The sequence below is a fragment of the Carassius gibelio genome, chromosome A8 (assembly GCF_023724105.1).
Source record: "Carassius gibelio isolate Cgi1373 ecotype wild population from Czech Republic chromosome A8, carGib1.2-hapl.c, whole genome shotgun sequence".
NCBI classification, from domain to species: Eukaryota; Metazoa; Chordata; class Actinopteri; order Cypriniformes; family Cyprinidae; genus Carassius; species Carassius gibelio.
In genome coordinates, this window is record NC_068378.1 from 27,796,679 (window position 1) to 27,819,762 (window position 23,084).

The 23,084-nt window shown below is 36.3% G+C and overlaps 1 protein-coding gene across 32 annotated transcripts in view; it reads left to right on the forward strand.

Moving 5' to 3' along the window:
- Positions 1-1,282: 1,282 nt before the first annotated feature.
- Positions 1,283-23,084, forward strand: part of LOC128019109 (AP-3 complex subunit sigma-1) — a 173,328-nt gene continuing 151,526 nt past the window's right edge. For 28 of the 32 annotated variants that reach the window (XM_052605129.1, XM_052605130.1, XM_052605133.1 and 25 more), the window contains exon 1: positions 1,283-1,453. In XM_052605129.1, the coding sequence (XP_052461089.1) occupies positions 1,301-1,453 (153 nt within the window). In that variant the 5' untranslated portion in view covers positions 1,283-1,300. Of the gene's footprint in view, positions 1,454-5,675; positions 5,706-6,240; positions 6,313-10,267; positions 10,340-18,414; positions 18,487-23,084 lie in introns of those variants that run through there. The other 4 variants (XM_052605120.1, XM_052605121.1, XM_052605128.1 and 1 more) reach the window with 4 other exon arrangements.

Here is a 23,084-nt window from a genome sequence, read left to right on the forward strand (position 1 = left end):
CATATCAGACAATATCTGCCTTCATATTGCATGCATCTTGTTTATACTCACTTATAAACTTTTGGTTGCCCTTTTTTTTGTTTTTCGTTGTGTTGTTTTTTATCCTCATTTGTAAGTCGCTTTGGATAAAAGCGTCTGCTGAATGAATAAATGTAAATGTAAACTTATCAAATTATGGCTTCGTGTCCTTACATGATTATCGAAATATTCAACTCAAATAAACACCTGTATGATGCAGTATTAGTATTAGAATTTAATTTGGGGTCCTGAAATAACCTGAACACTGCACAGAGGTTAAGATGACCATTTCTACAAAAATAAAATAAAAATTGAAACTCATCCTATTTTGTTTTAATTTTCCCTTACTAAATTATACAGTTACTAATGCTATGGACTGTGGGATTACTAACAGGCTATTGACAAAAATCTGTCTCTAAATCTCTTTTCTCTTTATTAAAAGTTGATCTGGACAAGTACATGATAGAATCAAATGTTTTGCAAATCCGCTCGAAAGACCAGATCTCAAATGATTCGCGAAACGCGATTCGGAGTCCCGATCTGAATCAAATGTTTTGCCGACTCGCTCCGAAGCCCCGATCAAATGATTCGCGAAATGCGCTTCGGAGTCCAGATCTGAATCAAATGTTTTGCCGACTCGCTCCGAAGCCCCGATCAAATGATTCGCGAAATGCGCTTCGGAGTCCAGATCTGAATCAAATGTTTTGCCGACTCGCTCCGAAGCCCCGATCAAATGATTCGCGAAATGCGCTTCGGAGTCCCGATCTGAATCAAATGTTTTGCCGACTCGCTCCGAAGCCCCGATCAAATGATTCGCTAAATGCGCTTAGGAGTCCCGATCTGAATCAATTGTTTTGCCGACTTGCTCCGAAGCCCCGATCAAATTATTCGCGAAACGCACTTCGGAGTCCGGATCTGAATCAAATGTTTTGCGAACTCCGATGACCTGATCATAAGATTCGCGAAACGATCTTCGGAGTCGCGATATGAATCAAATGTTTTGCGAACTCGCTCCAAATCCCAGATCTCAAGTTATTTTCCAGTGAAAGCGCTACAGCGTTCATTCGCTTGCCGAAAAATAGCGGAGACCAAAAGTATTCAGATGTGTATAGTGTGCCTTTGTGTTCTAATTAAAAAAAAACAAAAAACGTATTTATCATTTCATAGTTTTCCCACCTACGAAAATAAAAATAAGCGTTGAATTGGGCTATATGGTGAGAGGAGGAGACGACAATTACTCTGAGGAAAGGTACTTTAGTGTGTGCTAAGCCCTTCACGGAGGATGAGGTCCGTGTCCAACCGGAGTACGGTCGATCTCGCACCGTGGGCTGTGCCTTCCAGGTTTGCGTGGAAAAGTTGCGGAGACGTTAAATCACGCGTCATAACGGGCTGTTTGTGTTGCAGAGCAGTAAATGTCCAGATGGTCCAGTCCCAGGTGAGTGTGTTAACTAAAACAATAACTTATATTAAAAGCTTATCGGTAACTATATAGACATTAATCAAATATAGTATGTTTTATTTGTATTGTTAGATGTACATTAATCAAATATAGTATGTTTTATTTGTATTGTTAGATGTAACGTTATACATTTAATGTAGCACATGGTAGCAGTTATGCTAACAGTGGAGCAGGTTAGTGAAGCGGTGTTTTTATACTTTTGCCATCACCCTTTTATACTGCTCTCTTTCTGGCTTAAGTCACACAAAATTAACAAAGACATTTAAAGTTATCAATAAAATCCACAACAATGTAGGAAATACGAGCAGTTGAACAAATCTGTTGTACAAGCAGAATTCAAATTATTTTATAATGGTTTGTAGGTTATTTAACTTTGAATTGATGTTCTAAGTAACTGGTATATTATTGCATACATGTGATAGTAACTTTCCAAATTAATGAGTTGTTTTTATTAAAGTGTTATGCTTAACACAAAATAATACATGTATTGTTGTTTGCTTTATGTTAATAGGCTCCGTGGCCGTGCACAAACGTAGTGACGAACTTCCGCTGTGGCCAGAAGTCGACCAAGTATAGGTCTCTGCAGGAAAGTAATGGGTGGTTTTAAGAATTTGTGGTCAGATATAAATAAATATGTAATTCCTAATAAAGTTAAAGAAACTCACTTTAAAATAATAAACAGATACTATCCATGTAATGATTTTATTAGTAAGTTTAAAGAAGGGTTTTTGCCATTATGTAGTTTCTGTAAAGAAGAAAATGAAACAATTGTACACTTATTTTTCAGTTGTAATTATACTAAATTATTTTGGTCCCAAGTCTCTTGGTTTCTTTTTGAGTTATTTTATAAGTTTGTCACAATAACCGATGTAATGGTCTTGTTTATGGATTGTGATACTGGTTTAATCCAGTCCTGGCCTAATGGTTAGAGAGTCCGACTCCCAATCGAAAGGTTCTGAGTTCGAGTCCCGGGCCGGCAGGAATTGTGGGTGGGAGTGCATGTACAATTCTCTCTCCACCTTCAATACCACCACTTAGGTGCCCTTGAGCAAGGCATTGAACCCCCAACTGCTCCCCGGGCGCCGCAGCATAAATGGCTGCCCACTGCTCCGGGTGTGTGTGTTCACTGCTCTGTGTGTGTGCACTTCGGGTGGGTTAAATGCAGAGCACAAATTCTGAGTATGGGTCACCATACTTGGCTGAATGTCACTTCACTTCACTTTTTTTTTTTTTTGTTGGAAATGGATACTATTATTAAACTTCTTACTCTGTTAGGAAAATATCATACATAAAGCAAAATGTATATCGACTGTACCAAATGGTAGATTTCTGAAGATTTTTTTACGACTCTCTAACTTCAATACAGAATAATCGAAAAGCTCTAAAGACATTTAAACTGCTGAAAAGGATACTTAATGTATTAGAAACATGATTGATATGTTATACAGTATGCATCTTATTGCTTTACAGATTCACATGTCTCTGTTTTCCCCTTTTTTGTTATCTCAAAAAAAAAAAAAAAAGTAATGGGAGTTATGAGATCAAGGTGTTTTTACACCATGATACCTGATTAGTTGATGTAATAGTGACGTTAGGTTTAGGGGTGGGGTTGGGTAAGGGGGATCATTTAGATTGCATGATTCAGAAACACCCAGCAGTTTCAAAACACCCACATGGTGATTTTGTAAAAATTGATTTCATAAAATGTTATCCTCCACTGCAAATTGTCTTGCAAGTCAAGGGGGTTGAATAATTTGGAACACAACTGTATATTGTCTGTGTGAGAGGAATCAAACAATCATATCCTGCTATCGTTTACTCTTCCTCAGCCTGAAAGTGTTTTTTTTTCTGCTGAACACTAAAGAAGATGTTTTTTGAGAGTGAACAGTTGACGGCACCCATTGACTTCTATGCTACATGAAGAAATACTATGGAAGTGAATGGGTACCGTCAACCGTTTGGTCTTTATAGCATCATCTTTTTAGCATTCAGCAGAAGACAGAAACTCGTACAAAAAATATATATAATTTTTACATTTTATTTAAAGAAATAAATATATAAAATAAGCTCACACAGTTAAACATTTATTCCCAAAGCAACCAACTATGTGTCATTGTTGTTAACTAAGACTGAAACAACTAAAAACAGTTTTCTGTAATTGAAATAAAGCTAAAGTAAAATGATATAGATAAGTCGTGTAAGCTACTACTAAATATGGGAGAAACTTATTTTCTGTAAAGTTGCTTTGCAATGATTTGTAAAGTAAAAAGCACTAATTTTAGTACTGTTTTCATTTAATTTATAAAGTAGTAACTTTTTACCAAAAAAGTTGAAATGCTAAAATTATTAAAACTGACATAACATAAAGGCTAAAAAAAAATTAATAAAACTAATTCCTAAACCTCTAAACTGCAACCATGAGGCTAAAAGCTATGCTATTTGTCACTCTGAGAAAGTGCTGTAACAGTTTATAAAGACATTGATGTTGTTTGGACACCAGAACCGTGTGTGTGTGTGTGTGTGTGTGTGTGTGTGTGTGTGTGTGTGTCTGTCCACCTAGATGTTCCCGTGTTTGGCTCCTGGGATGATCTGAATCCTCTCAAAGTCCCTCCCCAGGATGATGATGTCACAGCCAGAGTAGTACGCCTGTCTGACACTGATAATCACAGAGAGTTCTACATATCATCTGAATGTAATGTTTTGCTACATTTTTATTTATTTATTTTCTAATTGAGGAATCAGAGTTTTAAATGTTTTCATTTACGGTTAATAATCTCTGCTGCTGCTGTTACACTCACAGTCACGAACAGCTTGAATCATCTGGACTTTTTGTTTTATATTATTTCTTAACATATCAGACAATATCTGCCTTCATATTGCATGCATCTTGTTTATACTCACTTATAAACTTTTGGTTGCCCTTTTTGTTGTTTTTCGTTGTGTTGTTTTTTATCCTCATTTGTAAGTCGCTTTGGATAAAAGCGTCTGCTGAATGAATAAATGTAAATGTAAACTTATCAAATTATGGCTTCGTGTCCTTACATGATTATCGAAATATTCAACTCAAATAAACACCTGTATGATGCAGTATTAGTATTAGAATTTAATTTGGGGTCCTGAAATAACCTGAACACTGCACAGAGGTTAAGATGACCATTTCTACAAAAATAAAATAAAAATTGAAACTCATCCTATTTTGTTTTAATTTTCCCTTACTAAATTATACAGTTACTAATGCTATGGACTGTGGGATTACTAACAGGCTATTGACAAAAATCTGTCTCTAAAACTCTTTTCTCTTTATTAAAAGTTGATCTGGACAAGTACATGATAGAATCAAATGTTTTGCAAATCCGCTCGAAAGACCAGATCTCAAATGATTCGCGAAACGCGATTCGGAGTCCCGATCTGAATCAAATGTTTTGCCGACTCGCTCCGAAGCCCCGATCAAATGATTCGCGAAATGCGCTTCGGAGTCCAGATCTGAATCAAATGTTTTGCCGACTCGCTCCGAAGCCCCGATCAAATGATTCGCGAAATGCGCTTCGGAGTCCCGATCTGAATCAAATGTTTTGCCGACTCGCTCCGAAGCCCCGATCAAATGATTCGCTAAATGCGCTTAGGAGTCCCGATCTGAATCAATTGTTTTGCCGACTTGCTCCGAAGCCCCGATCAAATTATTCGCGAAACGCACTTCGGAGTCCGGATCTGAATCAAATGTTTTGCGAACTCCGATGGCCCGATCATAAGATTCGCGAAACGATCTTCGGAGTCGCGATATGAATCAAATGTTTTGCGAACTCGCTCCAAATCCCAGATCTCAAGTTATTTTCCAGTGAAAGCGCTACAGCGTTCATTCGCTTGCCGAAAAATAGCGGAGACCAAAAGTATTCAGATGTGTATAGTGTGCCTTTGTGTTCTAATTAAAAAAAAACAAAAAACGTATTTATCATTTCATAGTTTTCCCACCTACGAAAATAAAAATAAGCGTTGAATTGGGCTATATGGTGAGAGGAGGAGACGACAATTACTCTGAGGAAAGGTACTTTAGTGTGTGCTAAGCCCTTCACGGAGGATGAGGTCCGTGTCCAACCGGAGTACGGTCGATCTCGCACCGTGGGCTGTGCCTTCCCGGTTTGCGTGGAAAAGTTGCGGAGACGTTAAATCACGCGTCATAACGGGCTGTTTGTGTTGCAGAGCAGTAAATGTCCAGATGGTCCAGTCCCAGGTGAGTGTGTTAACTAAAACAATAACTTATATTAAAAGCTTATCGGTAACTATATAGACATTAATCAAATATAGTATGTTTTATTTGTGTTGTTAGATGTACATTAATCAAATATAGTATGTTTTATTTGTATTGTTAGATGTAACGTTATACATTTAATGTAGCACATGGTAGCAGTTATGCTAACAGTCGAGCAGGTTAGTGAAGCGGTGTTTTTATACTTTTGCCATCACCCTTTTATACTGCTCTCTTTCTGGCTTAAGTCACACAAAATTAACAAAGACATTTAAAGTTATCAATAAAATCCACAACAATGTAGGAAATACGAGCAGTTGAACAAATCTGTTGTACAAGCAGAATTCAAATTATTTTATAATGGTTTGTAGGTTATTTAACTTTGAATTGATGTTCTAAGTAACTGGTATATTATTGCATACATGTGATAGTAACTTTCCAAATTAATGAGTTGTTTTTATTAAAGTGTTATGCTTAACACAAAATAATACATGTATTGTTGTTTGCTTTATGTTAATAGGCTCCGTGGCCGTGCACAAACGTAGTGACGAACTTCCGCTGTCGCCAGAAGTCGACCAAGTATAGGTCTCTGCAGGAAAGTAATGGGTGGTTTTAAGAATTTGTGGTCAGATATAAATAAATATGTAATTCCTAATAAAGTTAAAGAAACTCACTTTAAAATAATAAACAGATACTATCCATGTAATGATTTTATTAGTAAGTTTAAAGAAGGGTTTTTGCCATTATGTAGTTTCTGTAAAGAAGAAAATGAAACAATTGTACACTTATTTTTCAGTTGTAATTATACTAAATTATTTTGGTCCCAAGTTTCTTGGTTTCTTTTTGAGTTATTTTATAAGTTTGTCACAATAACCGATGTAATGGTCTTGTTTATGGATTGTGATACTGGTTTAATCCAGGGGAAGTCCTGGCCTAATGGTTAGAGAGTCCGACTCCCAATCGAAAGGTTCTGAGTTCGAGTCCCAGGCCGGCAGGAATTGTGGGTGGGAGTGCATGTACAATTCTCTCTCCACCTTCAATACCACGACTTAGGTGCCCTTGAGCAAGGCATTGAACCCCCAACTGCTCCCCGGGCGCCGCAGCATAAATGGCTGCCCACTGCTCCGGGTGTGTGTGTTCACTGCTCTGTGTGTGTGCACTTCGGGTGGGTTAAATGCAGAGCACAAATTCTGAGTATGGGTCACCATACTTGGCTGAATGTCACTTCACTTCACTTTTTTTTTTTTGTTGGAAATGGATACTATTATTAAACTTCTTACTCTGTTAGGAAAATATCATACATAAAGCAAAATGTATATCGTACTGTACCAAATGGTAGATTTCTGAAGATTTTTTTACGACTCTCTAACTTCAATACAGAATAATCGAAAAGCTCTAAAGACATTTAAACTGCTGAAAAGGATACTTAATGTATTAGAAACATGATTGATATGTTATACAGTATGCATCTTATTGCTTTACAGATTCACATGTCTCTGTTTTCCCCTTTTTTGTTATCTCAAAAAGTAATGGGAGTTATGAGATCAAGGTGTTTTTACACCATGATACCTGATTAGTTGATGTAATAGTGACGTTAGGTTTAGGGGTGGGGTTGGGTAAGGGGGATCATTTAGATTGCATGATTCAGAAACACCCAGCAGTTTCAAAACACCCACATGGTGATTTTGTAAAAATTGATTTCATAAAATGTTATCCTCCACTGCAAATTGTCTTGCAAGTCAAGGGGGTTGAATAATTTGGAACACAACTGTATATTGTCTGTGTGAGAGGAATCAAACAATCATATCCTGCTATCGTTTACTCTTCCTCAGCCTGAAAGTGTTTTTTTTCTGCTGAACACTAAAGAAGATGTTTTTTGAGAGTGAACAGTTGACGGCACCCATTGACTTCTATGCTACAGGAAGAAATACTATAGAAGTGAATGGGTACCGTCAACCGTTTGGTCTTTAAAGCATCATCTTTTTAGCATTCAGCAGAAGACAGAAACTCGTACAAAAAATATATATAATTTTTACATTTTATTTAAAGAAATAAATATATAAAATAAGCTCACACAGTTAAACATTTATTCCCAAAGCAACCAACTATGTGTCATTGTTGTTAACTAAGACTGAAACAACTAAAAACAGTTTTCTGTAATTGAAATAAAGCTAAAGTAAAATGATATAGATAAGTCGTGTAAGCTACTACTAAATATGGGAGAAACTTATTTTCTGTAAAGTTGCTTTGCAATGATTTGTAAAGTAAAAAGCACTAATTTTAGTACTGTTTTCATTTAATTTATAAAGTAGTAACTTTTTACCAAAAAAGTTGAAATGCTAAAATTATTAAAACTGACATAACATAAAGGCTAAAAAAAAATTAATAAAACTAATTCCTAAACCTCAAACTGCAACCATGAGGCTAAAAGCTATGCTATTTGTCACTCTGAGAAAGTGCTGTAACAGTTTATAAAGACCTTGATGTTGTTTGGACACCAGAACCGTGTGTGTGTGTGTGTGTGTGTGTGTGTGTGTGTGTGTGTGTGTGTGTGTGTGTGTCCACCTAGATGTTCCCGTGTTTGGCTCCTGGGATGATCTGAATCCTCTCAAAGTCCCTCCCCAGGATGATGATGTCACAGCCAGAGTAGTACGCCTGTCTGACACTGATAATCACAGAGAGTTCTACATATCATCTGAATGTAATGTTTTGCTACATTTTTATTTATTTATTTTCTAATTGAGGAATCAGAGTTTTAAATGTTTTCATTTACGGTTAATAATCTCTGCTGCTGCTGTTACACTCACAGTCACGAACAGCTTGAATCATCTGGACTTTTTGTTTTATATTATTTCTTAACATATCAGACAATATCTGCCTTCATATTGCATGCATCTTGTTTATACTCACTTATAAACTTTTGGTTGCCCTTTTTGTTGTTTTTCGTTGTGTTGTTTTTTATCCTCATTTGTAAGTCGCTTTGGATAAAAGCGTCTGCTGAATGAATAAATGTAAATGTAAACTTATCAAATTATGGCTTCGTTTCCTTACATGATTATCGAAATATTCAACTCAAATAAACACCTGTATGATGCAGTATTAGTATTAGAATTTAATTTGGGGTCCTGAAATAACCTGAACACTGCACAGAGGTTAAGATGACCATTTCTACAAAAATAAAATAAAAATTGAAACTCATCCTATTTTGTTTTAATTTTCCCTTACTAAATTATACAGTTACTAATGCTATGGACTGTGGGATTACTAACAGGCTATTGACAAAAATCTGTCTCTAAAACTCTTTTCTCTTTATTAAAAGTTGATCTGGACAAGTACATGATAGAATCAAATGTTTTGCAAATCCGCTCGAAAGACCAGATCTCAAATGATTCGCTAAATGCGCTTCGGAGTCCCGATCTGAATCAAATGTTTTGCCGACTCGCTCCGAAGCCCCGATCAAATGATTCGCGAAACGCGCTTCGGAGTCCCGATCTGAATCAAATGTTTTGCGAACTCCGAAGGCCCGATCATAAGATTCGCGAAACGATCTTCGGAGTCGCGATATGAATCAAATGTTTTGCGAACTCGCTCCAAATCCCAGATCTCAAGTTATTTTCCAGTGAAAGCGCTACAGCGTTCATTCGCTTGCCGAAAAATAGCGGAGACCAAAAGTATTCAGATGTGTATAGTGTGCCATTGTGTTCTAATTAAAAAAAAAAAAAAAACGTATTTATCATTTCATAGTTTTCCCACCTACGAAAATAAAAATAAGCGTTGAATTGGGCTATATGGTGAGAGGAGGAGACGACAATTACTCTGAGGAAAGGTACTTTAGTGTGTGCTAAGCCCTTCACGGAGGATGAGGTCCGTGTCCAACCGGAGTACGGTCGATCTCGCACCGTGGGCTGTGCCTTCCAGGTTTGCGTGGAAAAGTTGCTGAGACGTTAAATCACGCGTCATAACGGGCTGTTTGTGGTGCAGAGCAGTAAATGTCCAGATGGTCCAGTCCCAGGTGAGTGTCTTAACTAAAACAATAACTTATATTAAAAGCTTATCGGTAACTATATAGACATTAATCAAATATAGTATGTTTTATTTGTGTTGTTAGATGTACATTAATCAAATATAGTATGTTTTATTTGTATTGTTAGATGTAACGTTATACATTTAATGTAGCACATGGTAGCAGTTATGCTAACAGTCGAGCAGGTTAGTGAAGCGGTGTTTTTATACTTTTGCCATCACCCTTTTATACTGCTCTCTTTCTGGCTTAAGTCACACAAAATTAACAAAGACATTTAAAGTTATCAATAAAATCCACAACAATGTAGGAAATACGAGCAGTTGAACAAATCTGTTGTACAAGCAGAATTCAAATTATTTTATAATGGTTTGTAGGTTATTTAACTTTGAATTGATGTTCTAAGTAACTGGTATATTATTGCATACATGTGATAGTAACTTTCCAAATTAATGAGTTGTTTTTATTAAAGTGTTATGCTTAACTCAAAATAATACATGTATTGTTGTTTGCTTTATGTTAATAGGCTCCGTGGCCGTGCACAAACGTAGTGACGAACTTCCGCTGTCGCCAGAAGTCGACCAAGTATAGGTCTCTGCAGGAAAGTAATGGGTGGTTTTAAGAATTTGTGGTCAGATATAAATAAATATGTAATTCCTAATAAAGTTAAAGAAACTCACTTTAAAATAATAAACAGATACTATCCATGTAATGATTTTATTAGTAAGTTTAAAGAAGGGTTTTTGCCATTATGTAGTTTCTGTAAAGAAGAAAATGAAACAATTGTACACTTATTTTTCAGTTGTAATTATACTAAATTATTTTGGTCCCAAGTTTCTTGGTTTCTTTTTGAGTTATTTTATAAGTTTTATAAGAAAGGTTCTGAGTTCGAGTCCCGGGCCGGCAGGAATTGTGGGTGGGAGTGCATGTACAATTCTCTCTCCACCTTCAATACCACGACTTAGGTGCCCTTGAGCAAGGCATTGAACCCCCAACTGCTCCCCGGGCGCCGCAGCATAAATGGCTGCCCACTGCTCCGGGTGTGTGTGTTCACTGCTCTGTGTGTGTGCACTTCGGGTGGGTTAAATGCAGAGCACAAATTCTGAGTATGGGTCACCATACTTGGCTGAATGTCACTTCACTTTTTTTTTTTGTTGGAAATGGAAATTAAACTTCTTACTCTGTTAGGAAAATATCATACATAAAGCAAAATGTATATCGTACTGTACCAAATGGTAGATTTCTGAAGATTTTTTTACGACTCTCTAACTTCAATACAGAATAATCGAAAAGCTCTAAAGACATTTAAACTGCTGAAAAGGATACTTAATGTATTAGAAACATGATTGATATGTTATACAGTATGCATCTTATTGCTTTACAGATTCACATGTCTCTGTTTTCCCCTTTTTTGTTATCTCAAAAAAAAAAAAAAAAGTAATGGGAGTTATGAGATCAAGGTGTTTTTACACCATGATACCTGATTAGTTGATGTAATAGTGACGTTAGGTTTAGGGGTGGGGTTGGGTAAGGGGGATCATTTAGATTGCATGATTCAGAAACACCCAGCAGTTTCAAAACACCCACATGGTGATTTTGTTAAATTGATTTCATAAAATGTTATCCTCCACTGCAAATTGTCTTGCAAGTCAAGGGGGTTGAATAATTTGGAACACAACTGTATATTGTCTGTGTGAGAGGAATCAAACAATCAATATCCTGCTATCGTTTACTCTTCCTCAGCCTGAAAGTGTTTTTTTTTCTACTGAACACTAAAGAAGATGTTTTTTGAGAGTGAACAGTTGACGGCACCCATTGACTTCTATGCTACAGGAAGAAATACTATGGAAGTGAATGGGTACCGTCAACCGTTTGGTCTTTAAAGCATCATCTTTTTAGCATTCAGCACAAGACAGAAACTCGTACAAAAAATTTATATAATTTTTACATTTTATTTAAAGAAATAAATATATAAAATAAGCTCACACAGTTAAACATTTATTCCCAAAGCAACCAACTATGTGTCATTGTTGTTAACTAAGACTGAAACAACTAAAAACAGTTTTCTGTAATTGAAATAAAGCTAAAGTAAAATGATATAGATAAGTCGTGTAAGCTACTACTAAATATGGGAGAAACGTATTTTCTGTAAAGTTGCTTTGCAATGATTTGTAAAGTAAAAAGCACAAATTTTAGTACTGTTTTCATTTAATTTATAAAGTAGTAACTTTTTACAAAAAAAGTTGAAATGCTAAAATTATTAAAACTGACATAACATAAAGGCTAAAAAAAAATTAATAAAACTAATTCCTAAACCTCAAACTGCAACCATGAGGCTAAAAGCTATGCTATTTGTCACTCTGAGAAAGTGCTGTAACAGTTTATAAAGACCTTGATGTTGTTTGGACACCAGAACCGTGTGTGTGTGTGTGTGTGTGTGTGTGTGTGTGTGTGTGTCCACCTAGATGTTCCCGTGTTTGGCTCCTGGGATGATCTGAATCCTCTCAAAGTCCCTCCCCAGGATGATGATGTCACAGCCAGAGTAGTACGCCTGTCTGACACTGATAATCACAGAGAGTTCTACATATCATCTGAATGTAATGTTTTGCTACATTTTTATTTATTTATTTTCTAATTGAGGAATCAGAGTTTTAAATGTTTTCATTTACGGTTAATAATCTCTGCTGCTGCTGTTACACTCACAGTCACGAACAGCTTGAATCATCTGGACTTTTTGTTTTATATTATTTCTTAACATATCAGACAATATCTGCCTTCATATTGCATGCATCTTGTTTATACTCATAAACTTTTGGTTGCCCTTTTTGTTGTTTTTCGTTGTGTTGTTTTTTATCCTCATTTGTAAGTCGCTTTGGATAAAAGCGTCTGCTGAATGAATAAATGTAAATGTAAACTTATCAAATTATGGCTTCGTTTCCTTACATGATTATCGAAATATTCAACTCAAATAAACACCTGTATGATGCAGTATTAGTATTAGAATTTAATTTGGGGTCCTGAAATAACCTGAACACTGCACAGAGGTTAAGATGACCATTTCTACAAAAATAAAATAAAAATTGAAACTCATCCTATTTTGTTTTAATTTTCCCTTACTAAATTATACAGTTACTGATGCTATGGACTGTGGGATTACTAACAGGCTATTGACAAAAATCTGTCTCTAAAACTCTTTTCTCTTTATTAAAAGTTGATCTGGACAAGTACATGATAGAATCAAATGTTTTGCAAATCCGCTCGAAAGACCAGATCTCAAATGATTCGCGAAATGCGCTTCGGAGTCCCGATCTGAATCAAATGTTTTGCCGACTCGCTCCGAAGCCCCGATCAAATTATTCGCGAAACGCGCTTCGGAGTCCGGATCTGAATCAAATGTTTTGCGAACTCCGATGGCCCGATCATAAGATTCGCGAAACGATCTTCGGAGTCGCGATATGAATCAAATTTTTTGCGAACTCGCTCCAAATCCCAGATCTCAAGTTATTTTCCAGTGAAAGCGCTACAGCGTTCATTCGCTTGCCGAAAAATAGCGGAGACCAAAAGTATTCAGATGTGTATAGTGTGCCTTTGTGTTCTAATTAAAAAAAAAAAAAAAACGTATTTATCATTTCATAGTTTTCCCACCTACGAAAATAAAAATAAGCGTTGAATTGGGCTATATGGTGAGAGGAGGAGACGACAATTACTCTGAGGAAAGGTACTTTAGTGTGTGCTAAGCCCTTCACGGAGGATGAGGTCCGTGTCCAACCGGAGTACGGTCGATCTCGCACCGTGGGCTGTGCCTTCCAGGTTTGCGTGGAAAAGTTGCGGAGACGTTAAATCACGCGTCATAACGGGCTGTTTGTGGTGCAGAGCAGTAAATGTCCAGATGGTCCAGTCCCAGGTGAGTGTCTTAACTAAAACAATAACTTATATTAAAAGCTTATCGGTAACTATATAGACATTAATCAAATATAGTATGTTTTATTTGTGTTGTTAGATGTACATTAATCAAATATAGTATGTTTTATTTGTATTGTTAGATGTAACGTTATACATTTAATGTAGCACATGGTAGCAGTTATGCTAACAGTCGAGCAGGTTAGTGAAGCGGTGTTTTTATACTTTTGCCATCACCCTTTTATACTGCTCTCTTTCTGGCTTAAGTCACACAAAATTAACAAAGACATTTAAAGTTATCAATAAAATCCACAACAATGTAGGAAATACGAGCAGTTGAACAAATCTGTTGTACAAGCAGAATTCAAATTATTTTATAATGGTTTGTAGGTTATTTAACTTTGAATTGATGTTCTAAGTAACTGGTATATTATTGCATACATGTGATAGTAACTTTCCAAATTAATGAGTTGTTTTTATTAAAGTGTTATGCTTAACTCAAAATAATACATGTATTGTTGTTTGCTTTATGTTAATAGGCTCCGTGGCCGTGCACAAACGTAGTGACGAACTTCCTCTGTCGCCAGAAGTCGACCAAGTATAGGTCTCTGCAGGAAAGTAATGGGTGGTTTTAAGAATTTGTGGTCAGATATAAATAAATATGTAATTCCTAATAAAGTTAAAGAAACTCACTTTAAAATAATAAACAGATACTATCCATGTAATGATTTTATTAGTAAGTTTAAAGAAGGGTTTTTGCCATTATGTAGTTTCTGTAAAGAAGAAAATGAAACAATTGTACACTTATTTTTCAGTTGTAATTATACTAAATTATTTTGGTCCCAAGTTTCTTGGTTTCTTTTTGAGTTATTTTATAAGTTTTATAAGAAAGGTTCTGAGTTCGAGTCCCGGGCCGGCAGGAATTGTGGGTGGGAGTGCATGTACAATTCTCTCTCCACCTTCAATACCACGACTTAGGTGCCCTTGAGCAAGGCATTGAACCCCCAACTGCTCCCCGGGCGCCGCAGCATAAATGGCTGCCCACTGCTCCGGGTGTGTGTGTTCACTGCTCTGTGTGTGTGCACTTCGGGTGGGTTAAATGCAGAGCACAAATTCTGAGTATGGGTCACCATACTTGGCTGAATGTCACTTCACTTTTTTTTTTTGTTGGAAATGGATACTATTATTAAACTTCTTACTCTGTTAGGAAAATATCATACATAAAGCAAAATGTATATCGTACTGTACCAAATGGTAGATTTCTGAAGATTTTTTTACGACTCTCTAACTTCAATACAGAATAATCGAAAAGCTCTAAAGACATTTAAACTGCTGAAAAGGATACTTAATGTATTAGAAACATGATTGATATGTTATACAGTATGCATCTTATTGCTTTACAGATTCACATGTCTCTGTTTTCCCCTTTTTTGTTATCTCAAAAAAAAAAAAAAAAAGTAATGGGAGTTATGAGATCAAGGTGTTTTTACACCATGATACCTGATTAGTTGATGTAATAGTGACGTTAGGTTTAGGGGTGGGGTTGGGTAAGGGGGATCATTTAGATTGCATGATTCAGAAACACCCAGCAGTTTCAAAACACCCACATGGTGATTTTGTTAAATTGATTTCATAAAATGTTATCCTCCACTGCAAATTGTCTTTCAAGTCAAGGGGGTTGAATAATTTGGAACACAACTGTATATTGTCTGTGTGAGAGGAATCAAACAATCATATCCTGCTATCGTTTACTCTTCCTCAGCCTGAAAGTGTTTTTTTTTCTGCTGAACACTAAAGAAGATGTTTTTTGAGAGTGAACAGTTGACGGCACCCATTGACTTCTATGCTACAGGAAGAAATACTATGGAAGTGAATGGGTACCGTCAACCGTTTGGTCTTTAAAGCATCATCTTTTTAGCATTCAGCACAAGACAGAAACTCGTACAAAAAATTTATATAATTTTTACATTTTATTTAAAGAAATAAATATATAAAATAAGCTCACACAGTTAAACATTTATTCCCAAAGCAACCAACTATGTGTCATTGTTGTTAACTAAGACTGAAACAACTAAAAACAGTTTTCTGTAATTGAAATAAAGCTAAAGTAAAATGATATAGATAAGTCGTGTAAGCTACTACTAAATATGGGAGAAACGTATTTTCTGTAAAGTTGCTTTGCAATGATTTGTAAAGTAAAAAGCACTAATTTTAGTACTGTTTTCATTTAATTTATAAAGTAGTAACTTTTTACCAAAAAAGTTGAAATGCTAAAATTATTAAAACTGACATAACATAAAGGCTAAAAGAAAATTAATAAAACTAATTCCTAAACCTCAAACTGCAACCATGAGGCTAAAAGCTATGCTATTTGTCACTCTGAGAAAGTGCTGTAACAGTTTATAAAGACCTTGATGTTGTTTGGACACCAGAACCGTGTGTGTGTGTGTGTGTGTGTGTTTGTGTGTGTGTGTGTGTGTGTGTGTCCACCTAGATGTTCCCGTGTTTGGCTCCTGGGATGATCTGAATCCTCTCAAAGTCCCTCCCCAGGATGATGATGTCACAGCCAGAGTAGTACGCCTGTCTGACACTGATAATCACAGAGAGTTCTACATATCATCTGAATGTAATGTTTTGCTACATTTTTATTTATTTATTTTCTAATTGAGGAATCAGAGTTTTAAATGTTTTCATTTACGGTTAATAATCTCTGCTGCTGCTGTTACACTCACAGTCACGAACAGCTTGAATCATCTGGACTTTTTGTTTTATATTATTTCTTAACATATCAGACAATATCTGCCTTCATATTGCATGCATCTTGTTTATACTCATAAACTTTTGGTTGCCCTTTTTGTTGTTTTTCGTTGTGTTGTTTTTTATCCTCATTTGTAAGTCGCTTTGGATAAAAGCGTCTGCTGAATGAATAAATGTAAATGTAAACTTATCAAATTATGGCTTCGTTTCCTTACATGATTATCGAAATATTCAACTCAAATAAACACCTGTATGATGCAGTATTAGTATTAGAATTTAATTTGGGGTCCTGAAATAACCTGAACACTGCACAGAGGTTAAGATGACCATTTCTACAAAAATAAAATAAAAATTGAAACTCATCCTATTTTGTTTTAATTTTCCCTTACTAAATTATACAGTTACTGATGCTATGGACTGTGGGATTACTAACAGGCTATTGACAAAAATCTGTCTCTAAAACTCTTTTCTCTTTATTAAAAGTTGATCTGGACAAGTACATGATAGAATCAAATGTTTTGCAAATCCGCTCGAAAGACCAGATCTCAAATGATTCGCGAAATGCGCTTCGGAGTCCCGATCTGAATCAAATGTTTTGCCGACTCGCTCCGAAGCCCCGATCAAATGATTCGCGAAATGCGCTTCGGAGTCCCGATCTGAATCAGGTGTTTTGCCGACTCGCTCCGAAGCACCGATCAAATTATTCGCGAAATGCGCTTCGGAGTCCCGATCTGAATCAAATGTTTTGCCGACTCGCTCCGAAGCCCCGATCAAATGATTCGCTAAATGCGCTTAGGAGTCCCGATCTGAATCAAATGTTTTGCCGACTCGCTCCGAAGCCCCGATCAAATGATTCGCGAAATGCGCTTCGGAGTCCCGATCTGAATCAAATGTTTTGCCGACTCGCTCCGAAGCCCCGATCAAATGATTCGCTAAATGCGCTTAGGAGTCCCGATCTGAATCAAATGTTTTGCCGACTCGCTCCGAAGCCCCGATCAAATTATTCGCGAAACGCGCTTCGGAGTCCCGATCTGAATCAAATGTTTTGCGAACTCACTCCAAATCCCAGATCTCAAGTTATTTTCCAGTGAAAGCGCTACAGCGTTCATTCGCTTGCCGAAAAATAGCGGAGACCAAAAGTATTCAGATGTGTATAGTGTGCCATTGTGTTCTAATAAAAAAAAAAAAAAAAAACGTATTTATCATTTCATAGTTTTCCCACCTACGAAAATAAAAATAAGCGTTGAATTGGGCTATATGGTGAGAGGAGGAGACGACAATTACTCTGAGGAAAGGTACTTTAGTGTGTGCTAAGCCCTTCACGGAGGATGAGGTCCGTGTCCAACCGGAGTACGGTCGATCTCGCACCGTGGGCTGTGCCTTCCAGGTTTGCGTGGAAAAGTTGCGGAGACGTTAAATCACGCGTCATAACGGGCTGTTTGTGGTGCAGAGCAGTAAATGTCCAGATGGTCCAGTCCCAGGTGAGTGTCTTAACTAAAACAATAACTTATATTAAAAGCTTATCGGTAACTATATAGACATTAATCAAATATAGTATGTTTTATTTGTGTTGTTAGATGTACATTAATCAAATATAGTATGTTTTATTTGTATTGTTAGATGTAACGTTATACATTTAATGTAGCACATGGTAGCAGTTATGCTAACAGTCGAGCAGGTTAGTGAAGCGGTGTTTTTATACTTTTGCCATCACCCTTTTATACTGCTCTCTTTCTGGCTTAAGTCACACAAAATTAACAAAGACATTTAAAGTTATCAATAAAATCCACAACAATGTAGGAAATACGAGCAGTTGAACAAATCTGTTGTACAAGCAGAATTCAAATTATTTTATAATGGTTTGTAGGTTATTTAACTTTGAATTGATGTTCTAAGTAACTGGTATATTATTGCATACATGTGATAGTAACTTTCCAAATTAATGAGTTGTTTTTATTAAAGTGTTATGCTTAACTCAAAATAATACATGTATTGTTGTTTGCTTTATGTTAATAGGCTCCGTGGCCGTGCACAAACGTAGTGACGAACTTCCGCTGTCGCCAGAAGTCGACCAAGTATAGGTCTCTGCAGGAAAGTAATGGGTGGTTTTAAGAATTTGTGGTCAGATATAAATAAATATGTAATTCCTAATAAAGTTAAAGAAACTCACTTTAAAATAATAAACAGATACTATCCATGTAATGATTTTATTAGTAAGATTAAAGAAGGGTTTTTGCCATTATGTAGTTTCTGTAAAGAAGAAAATGAAACAATTGTACACTTATTTTTCAGTTGTAATTATACTAAATTATTTTGGTCCCAAGTTTCTTGGTTTCTTTTTGAGTTATTTTATAAGTTTGTCACAATAACCGATGTAATGGTCTTGTTTATGGATTGTGATACTGGTTTAATCCAGGGGAAGTCGTGGCCTAATGGTTAGAGAGTCCGACTCCCAATCGAAAGGTTCTGAGTTCGAGTCCCGGGCCGGCAGGAATCGTGGGTGGGAGTGCATGTACAATTCTCTCTCCACCTTCAATACCACGACTTAGGTGCCCTTGAGCAAGGCATTGAACCCCCAACTGCTCCCCGGGCGCCGCAGCATAAATGGCTGCCCACTGCTCCGGGTGTGTGTGTTCACTGCTCTGTGTGTGTGCACTTCGGGTGGGTTAAATGCAGAGCACAAATTCTGAGTATGGGTCACCATACTTGGCTGAATGTCACTTCACTTTTTTTTTTTGTTGGAAATGGAAATTAAACTTCTTACTCTGTTAGGAAAATATCATACATAAAGCAAAATGTATATCGTACTGTACCAAATGGTAGATTTCTGAAGATTTTTTTACGACTCTCTAGATTTAGAGAGTCGTAGATTTAGAGAGTCGTAGATTTCTCTAGATTTTTTTACGACTCTCTAACTTCAATACAGAATAATCGAAAAGCTCTAAAGACATTTAAACTGCTGAAAAGGATACTTAATGTATTAGAAACATGATTGATATGTTATACAGTATGCATCTTATTGCTTTACAGATTCACATGTCTCTGTTTTCCCCTTTTTTGTTATCTCAAAAAAAAAAAAAAAAAGTAATGGGAGTTATGAGATCAAGGTGTTTTTACACCATGATACCTGATTAGTTGATGTAATAGTGACGTTAGGTTTAGGGGTGGGGTTGGGTAAGGGGGATCATTTAGATTGCATGATTCAGAAACACCCAGCAGTTTCAAAACACCCACATGGTGATTTTGTTAAATTGATTTCATAAAATGTTATCCTCCACTGCAAATTGTCTTGCAAGTCAAGGGGGTTGAATAATTTGGAACACAACTGTATATTGTCTGTGTGAGAGGAATCAAACAATCATATCCTGCTATCGTTTACTCTTCCTCAGCCTGAAAGTGTTTTTTTTTCTGCTGAACACTAAAGAAGATGTTTTTTGAGAGTGAACAGTTGACGGCACCCATTGACTTCTATGCTACAGGAAGAAATACTATGGAAGTGAATGGGTACCGTCAACCATTTGGTCTTTAAAGCATCATCTTTTTAGCATTCAGCAGAAGACAGAAACTCGTACAAAAAATATATATAATTTTTAAATTTTATTTAAAGAAATAAATATATAAAATAAGCTCACACAGTTAAACATTTATTCCCAAAGCAACCAACTATGTGTCATTGTTGTTAACTAAGACTGAAACAACTAAAAACAGTTTTCTGTAATTGAAATAAAGCTAAAGTAAAATGATATAGATAAGTCGTGTAAGCTACTACTAAATATGGGAGAAACGTATTTTCTGTAAAGTTGCTTTGCAATGATTTGTAAAGTAAAAAGCACAAATTTTAGTACTGTTTTCATTTAATTTATAAAGTAGTAACTTTTTACCAAAAAAGTTGAAATGTTAAAATTATTAAAACTGACATAACATAAAGGCTAAAAAAAAATTAATAAAACTAATTCCTAAACCTCAAACTGCAACCATGAGGCTAAAAGCTATGCTATTTGTCACTCTGAGAAAGTGCTGTAACAGTTTATAAAGACCTTGATGTTGTTTGGACACCAGAACCGTGTGTGTGTGTGTGTGTGTGTGTGTGTGTGTGTGTGTGTGTGTGTGTGTGTCCACCTAGATGTTCCCGTGTTTGGCTCCTGGGATGATCTGAATCCTCTCAAAGTCCCTCCCCAGGATGATGATGTCACAGCCAGAGTAGTACGCCTGTCTGACACTGATAATCACAGAGAGTTCTACATATCATCTGAATGTAATGTTTTGCTACATTTTTATTTATTTATTTTCTAATTGAGGAATCAGAGTTTTAAATGTTTTCATTTACGGTTAATAATCTCTGCTGCTGCTGTTACACTCACAGTCACGAACAGCTTGAATCATCTGGACTTTTTGTTTTATATTATTTCTTAACATATCAGACAATATCTGCCTTCATATTGCATGCATCTTGTTTATACTCATAAACTTTTGGTTGCCCTTTTTGTTGTTTTTCGTTGTGTTGTTTTTTATCCTCATTTGTAAGTCGCTTTGGATAAAAGCGTCTGCTGAATGAATAAATGTAAATGTAAACTTATCAAATTATGGCTTCGTTTCATACATGATTATCGAAATATTCAACTCAAATAAACACCTGTATGATGCAGTATTAGTATTAGAATTTAATTTGGGGTCCTGAAATAACCTGAACACTGCACAGAGGTTAAGATGACCATTTCTACAAAAATAAAATAAAAATTGAAACTCATCCTATTTTGTTTTAATTTTCCCTTACTAAATTATACAGTTACTGATGCTATGGACTGTGGGATTACTAACAGGCTATTGACAAAAATCTGTCTCTAAAACTCTTTTCTCTTTATTAAAAGTTGATCTGGACAAGTACATGATAGAATCAAATGTTTTGCAAATCCGCTCGAAAGACCAGATCTCAAATGATTCGCGAAATGCGCTTCGGAGTCCCGATCTGAATCAAATGTTTTGCCGACTCGCTCCGAAGCCCCGATCAAATGATTCGCGAAATGCGCTTCGGAGTCCCGATCTGAATCAAATGTTTTGCCGACTCGCTCCAAAGCCCCGATCAAATTATTCGCGAAACGCGCTTCGGAGTCCGGACCTGAATCAAATGTTTTGCGAACTCCGATGGCCCGATCATAAGATTCGCGAAACGATCTTCGGAGTCACGATATGAATCAAATGTTTTGCGAACTCGCTCCAAATCCCAGATCTCAAGTTATTTTCCAGTGAAAGCGCTACAGCGTTCATTCGCTTGCCGAAAAATAGCGGAGACCAAAAGTATTCAGATGTGTATAGTGTGCCATTGTGTTCTAATAAAAAAAAAAAAAACGTATTTATCATTTCATAGTTTTCCCACCTACGAAAATAAAAATAAGCGTTGAATTGGGCTATATGGTGAGAGGAGGAGACGACAATTACTCTGAGGAAAGGTACTTTAGTGTGTGCTAAGCCCTTCACGGAGGATGAGGTCCGTGTCCAACCGGAGTACGGTCGATCTCGCACCGTGGGTTGTGCCTTCCAGGTTTGCGTGGAAAAGTTGCGGAGACGTTAAATCACGCGTCATAACGGGCTGTTTGTGGTGCAGAGCAGTAAATGTCCAGATGGTCCAGTCCCAGGTGAGTGTCTTAACTAAAACAATAACTTATATTAAAAGCTTATCGGTAACTATATAGACATTAATCAAATATAGTATGTTTTATTTGTGTTGTTAGATGTACATTAATCAAATATAGTATGTTTTATTTGTATTGTTTGATGTAACGTTATACATTTAATGTAGCACATGGTAGCAGTTATGCTAACAGTCGAGCAGGTTAGTGAAGCGGTGTTTTATACTTTTGCCATCACCCTTTTATACTGCTCTCTTTCTGGCTTAAGTCACACAAAATTAACAAAGACATTTAAAGTTATCAATAAAATCCACAACAATGTAGGAAATACGAGCAGTTGAACAAATCTGTTGTACAAGCAGAATTCAAATTATTTTATAATGGTTTGTAGGTTATTTAACTTTGAATTGATGTTCTAAGTAACTGGTATATTATTGCATACATGTGATAGTAACTTTCCAAATTAATGAGTTGTTTTTATTAAAGTGTTATGCTTAACTCAAAATAATACATGTATTGTTGTTTGCTTTATGTTAATAGGCTCCGTGGCCGTGCACAAACGTAGTGACGAGCTTCCGCTGTCGCCAGAAGTCGACCAAGTATAGGTCTCTGCAGGAAAGTAATGGGTGGTTTTAAGAATTTGTGGTCAGATATAAATAAATATGTAATTCCTAATAAAGTTAAAGAAACTCACTTTAAAATAATCAACAGATACTATCCATGTAATGATTTTATTAGTAAGTTTAAAGAAGGGTTTTTGCCATTATGTAGTTTCTGTAAAGAAGAAAATGAAACAATTGTACACTTATTTTTCAGTTGTAATTATACTAAATTATTTTGGTCCCAAGTTTCTTGGTTTCTTTTTGAGTTATTTTATAAGTTTTATAAGAAAGGTTCTGAGTTCGAGTCCCGGGCCGGCAGGAATTGTGGGTGGGAGTGCATGTACAATTCTCTCTCCACCTTCAATACCACGACTTAGGTGCCCTTGAGCAAGGCATTGAACCCCCAACTGCTCCCCGGGCGCCGCAGCATAAATGGCTGCCCACTGCTCCGGGTGTG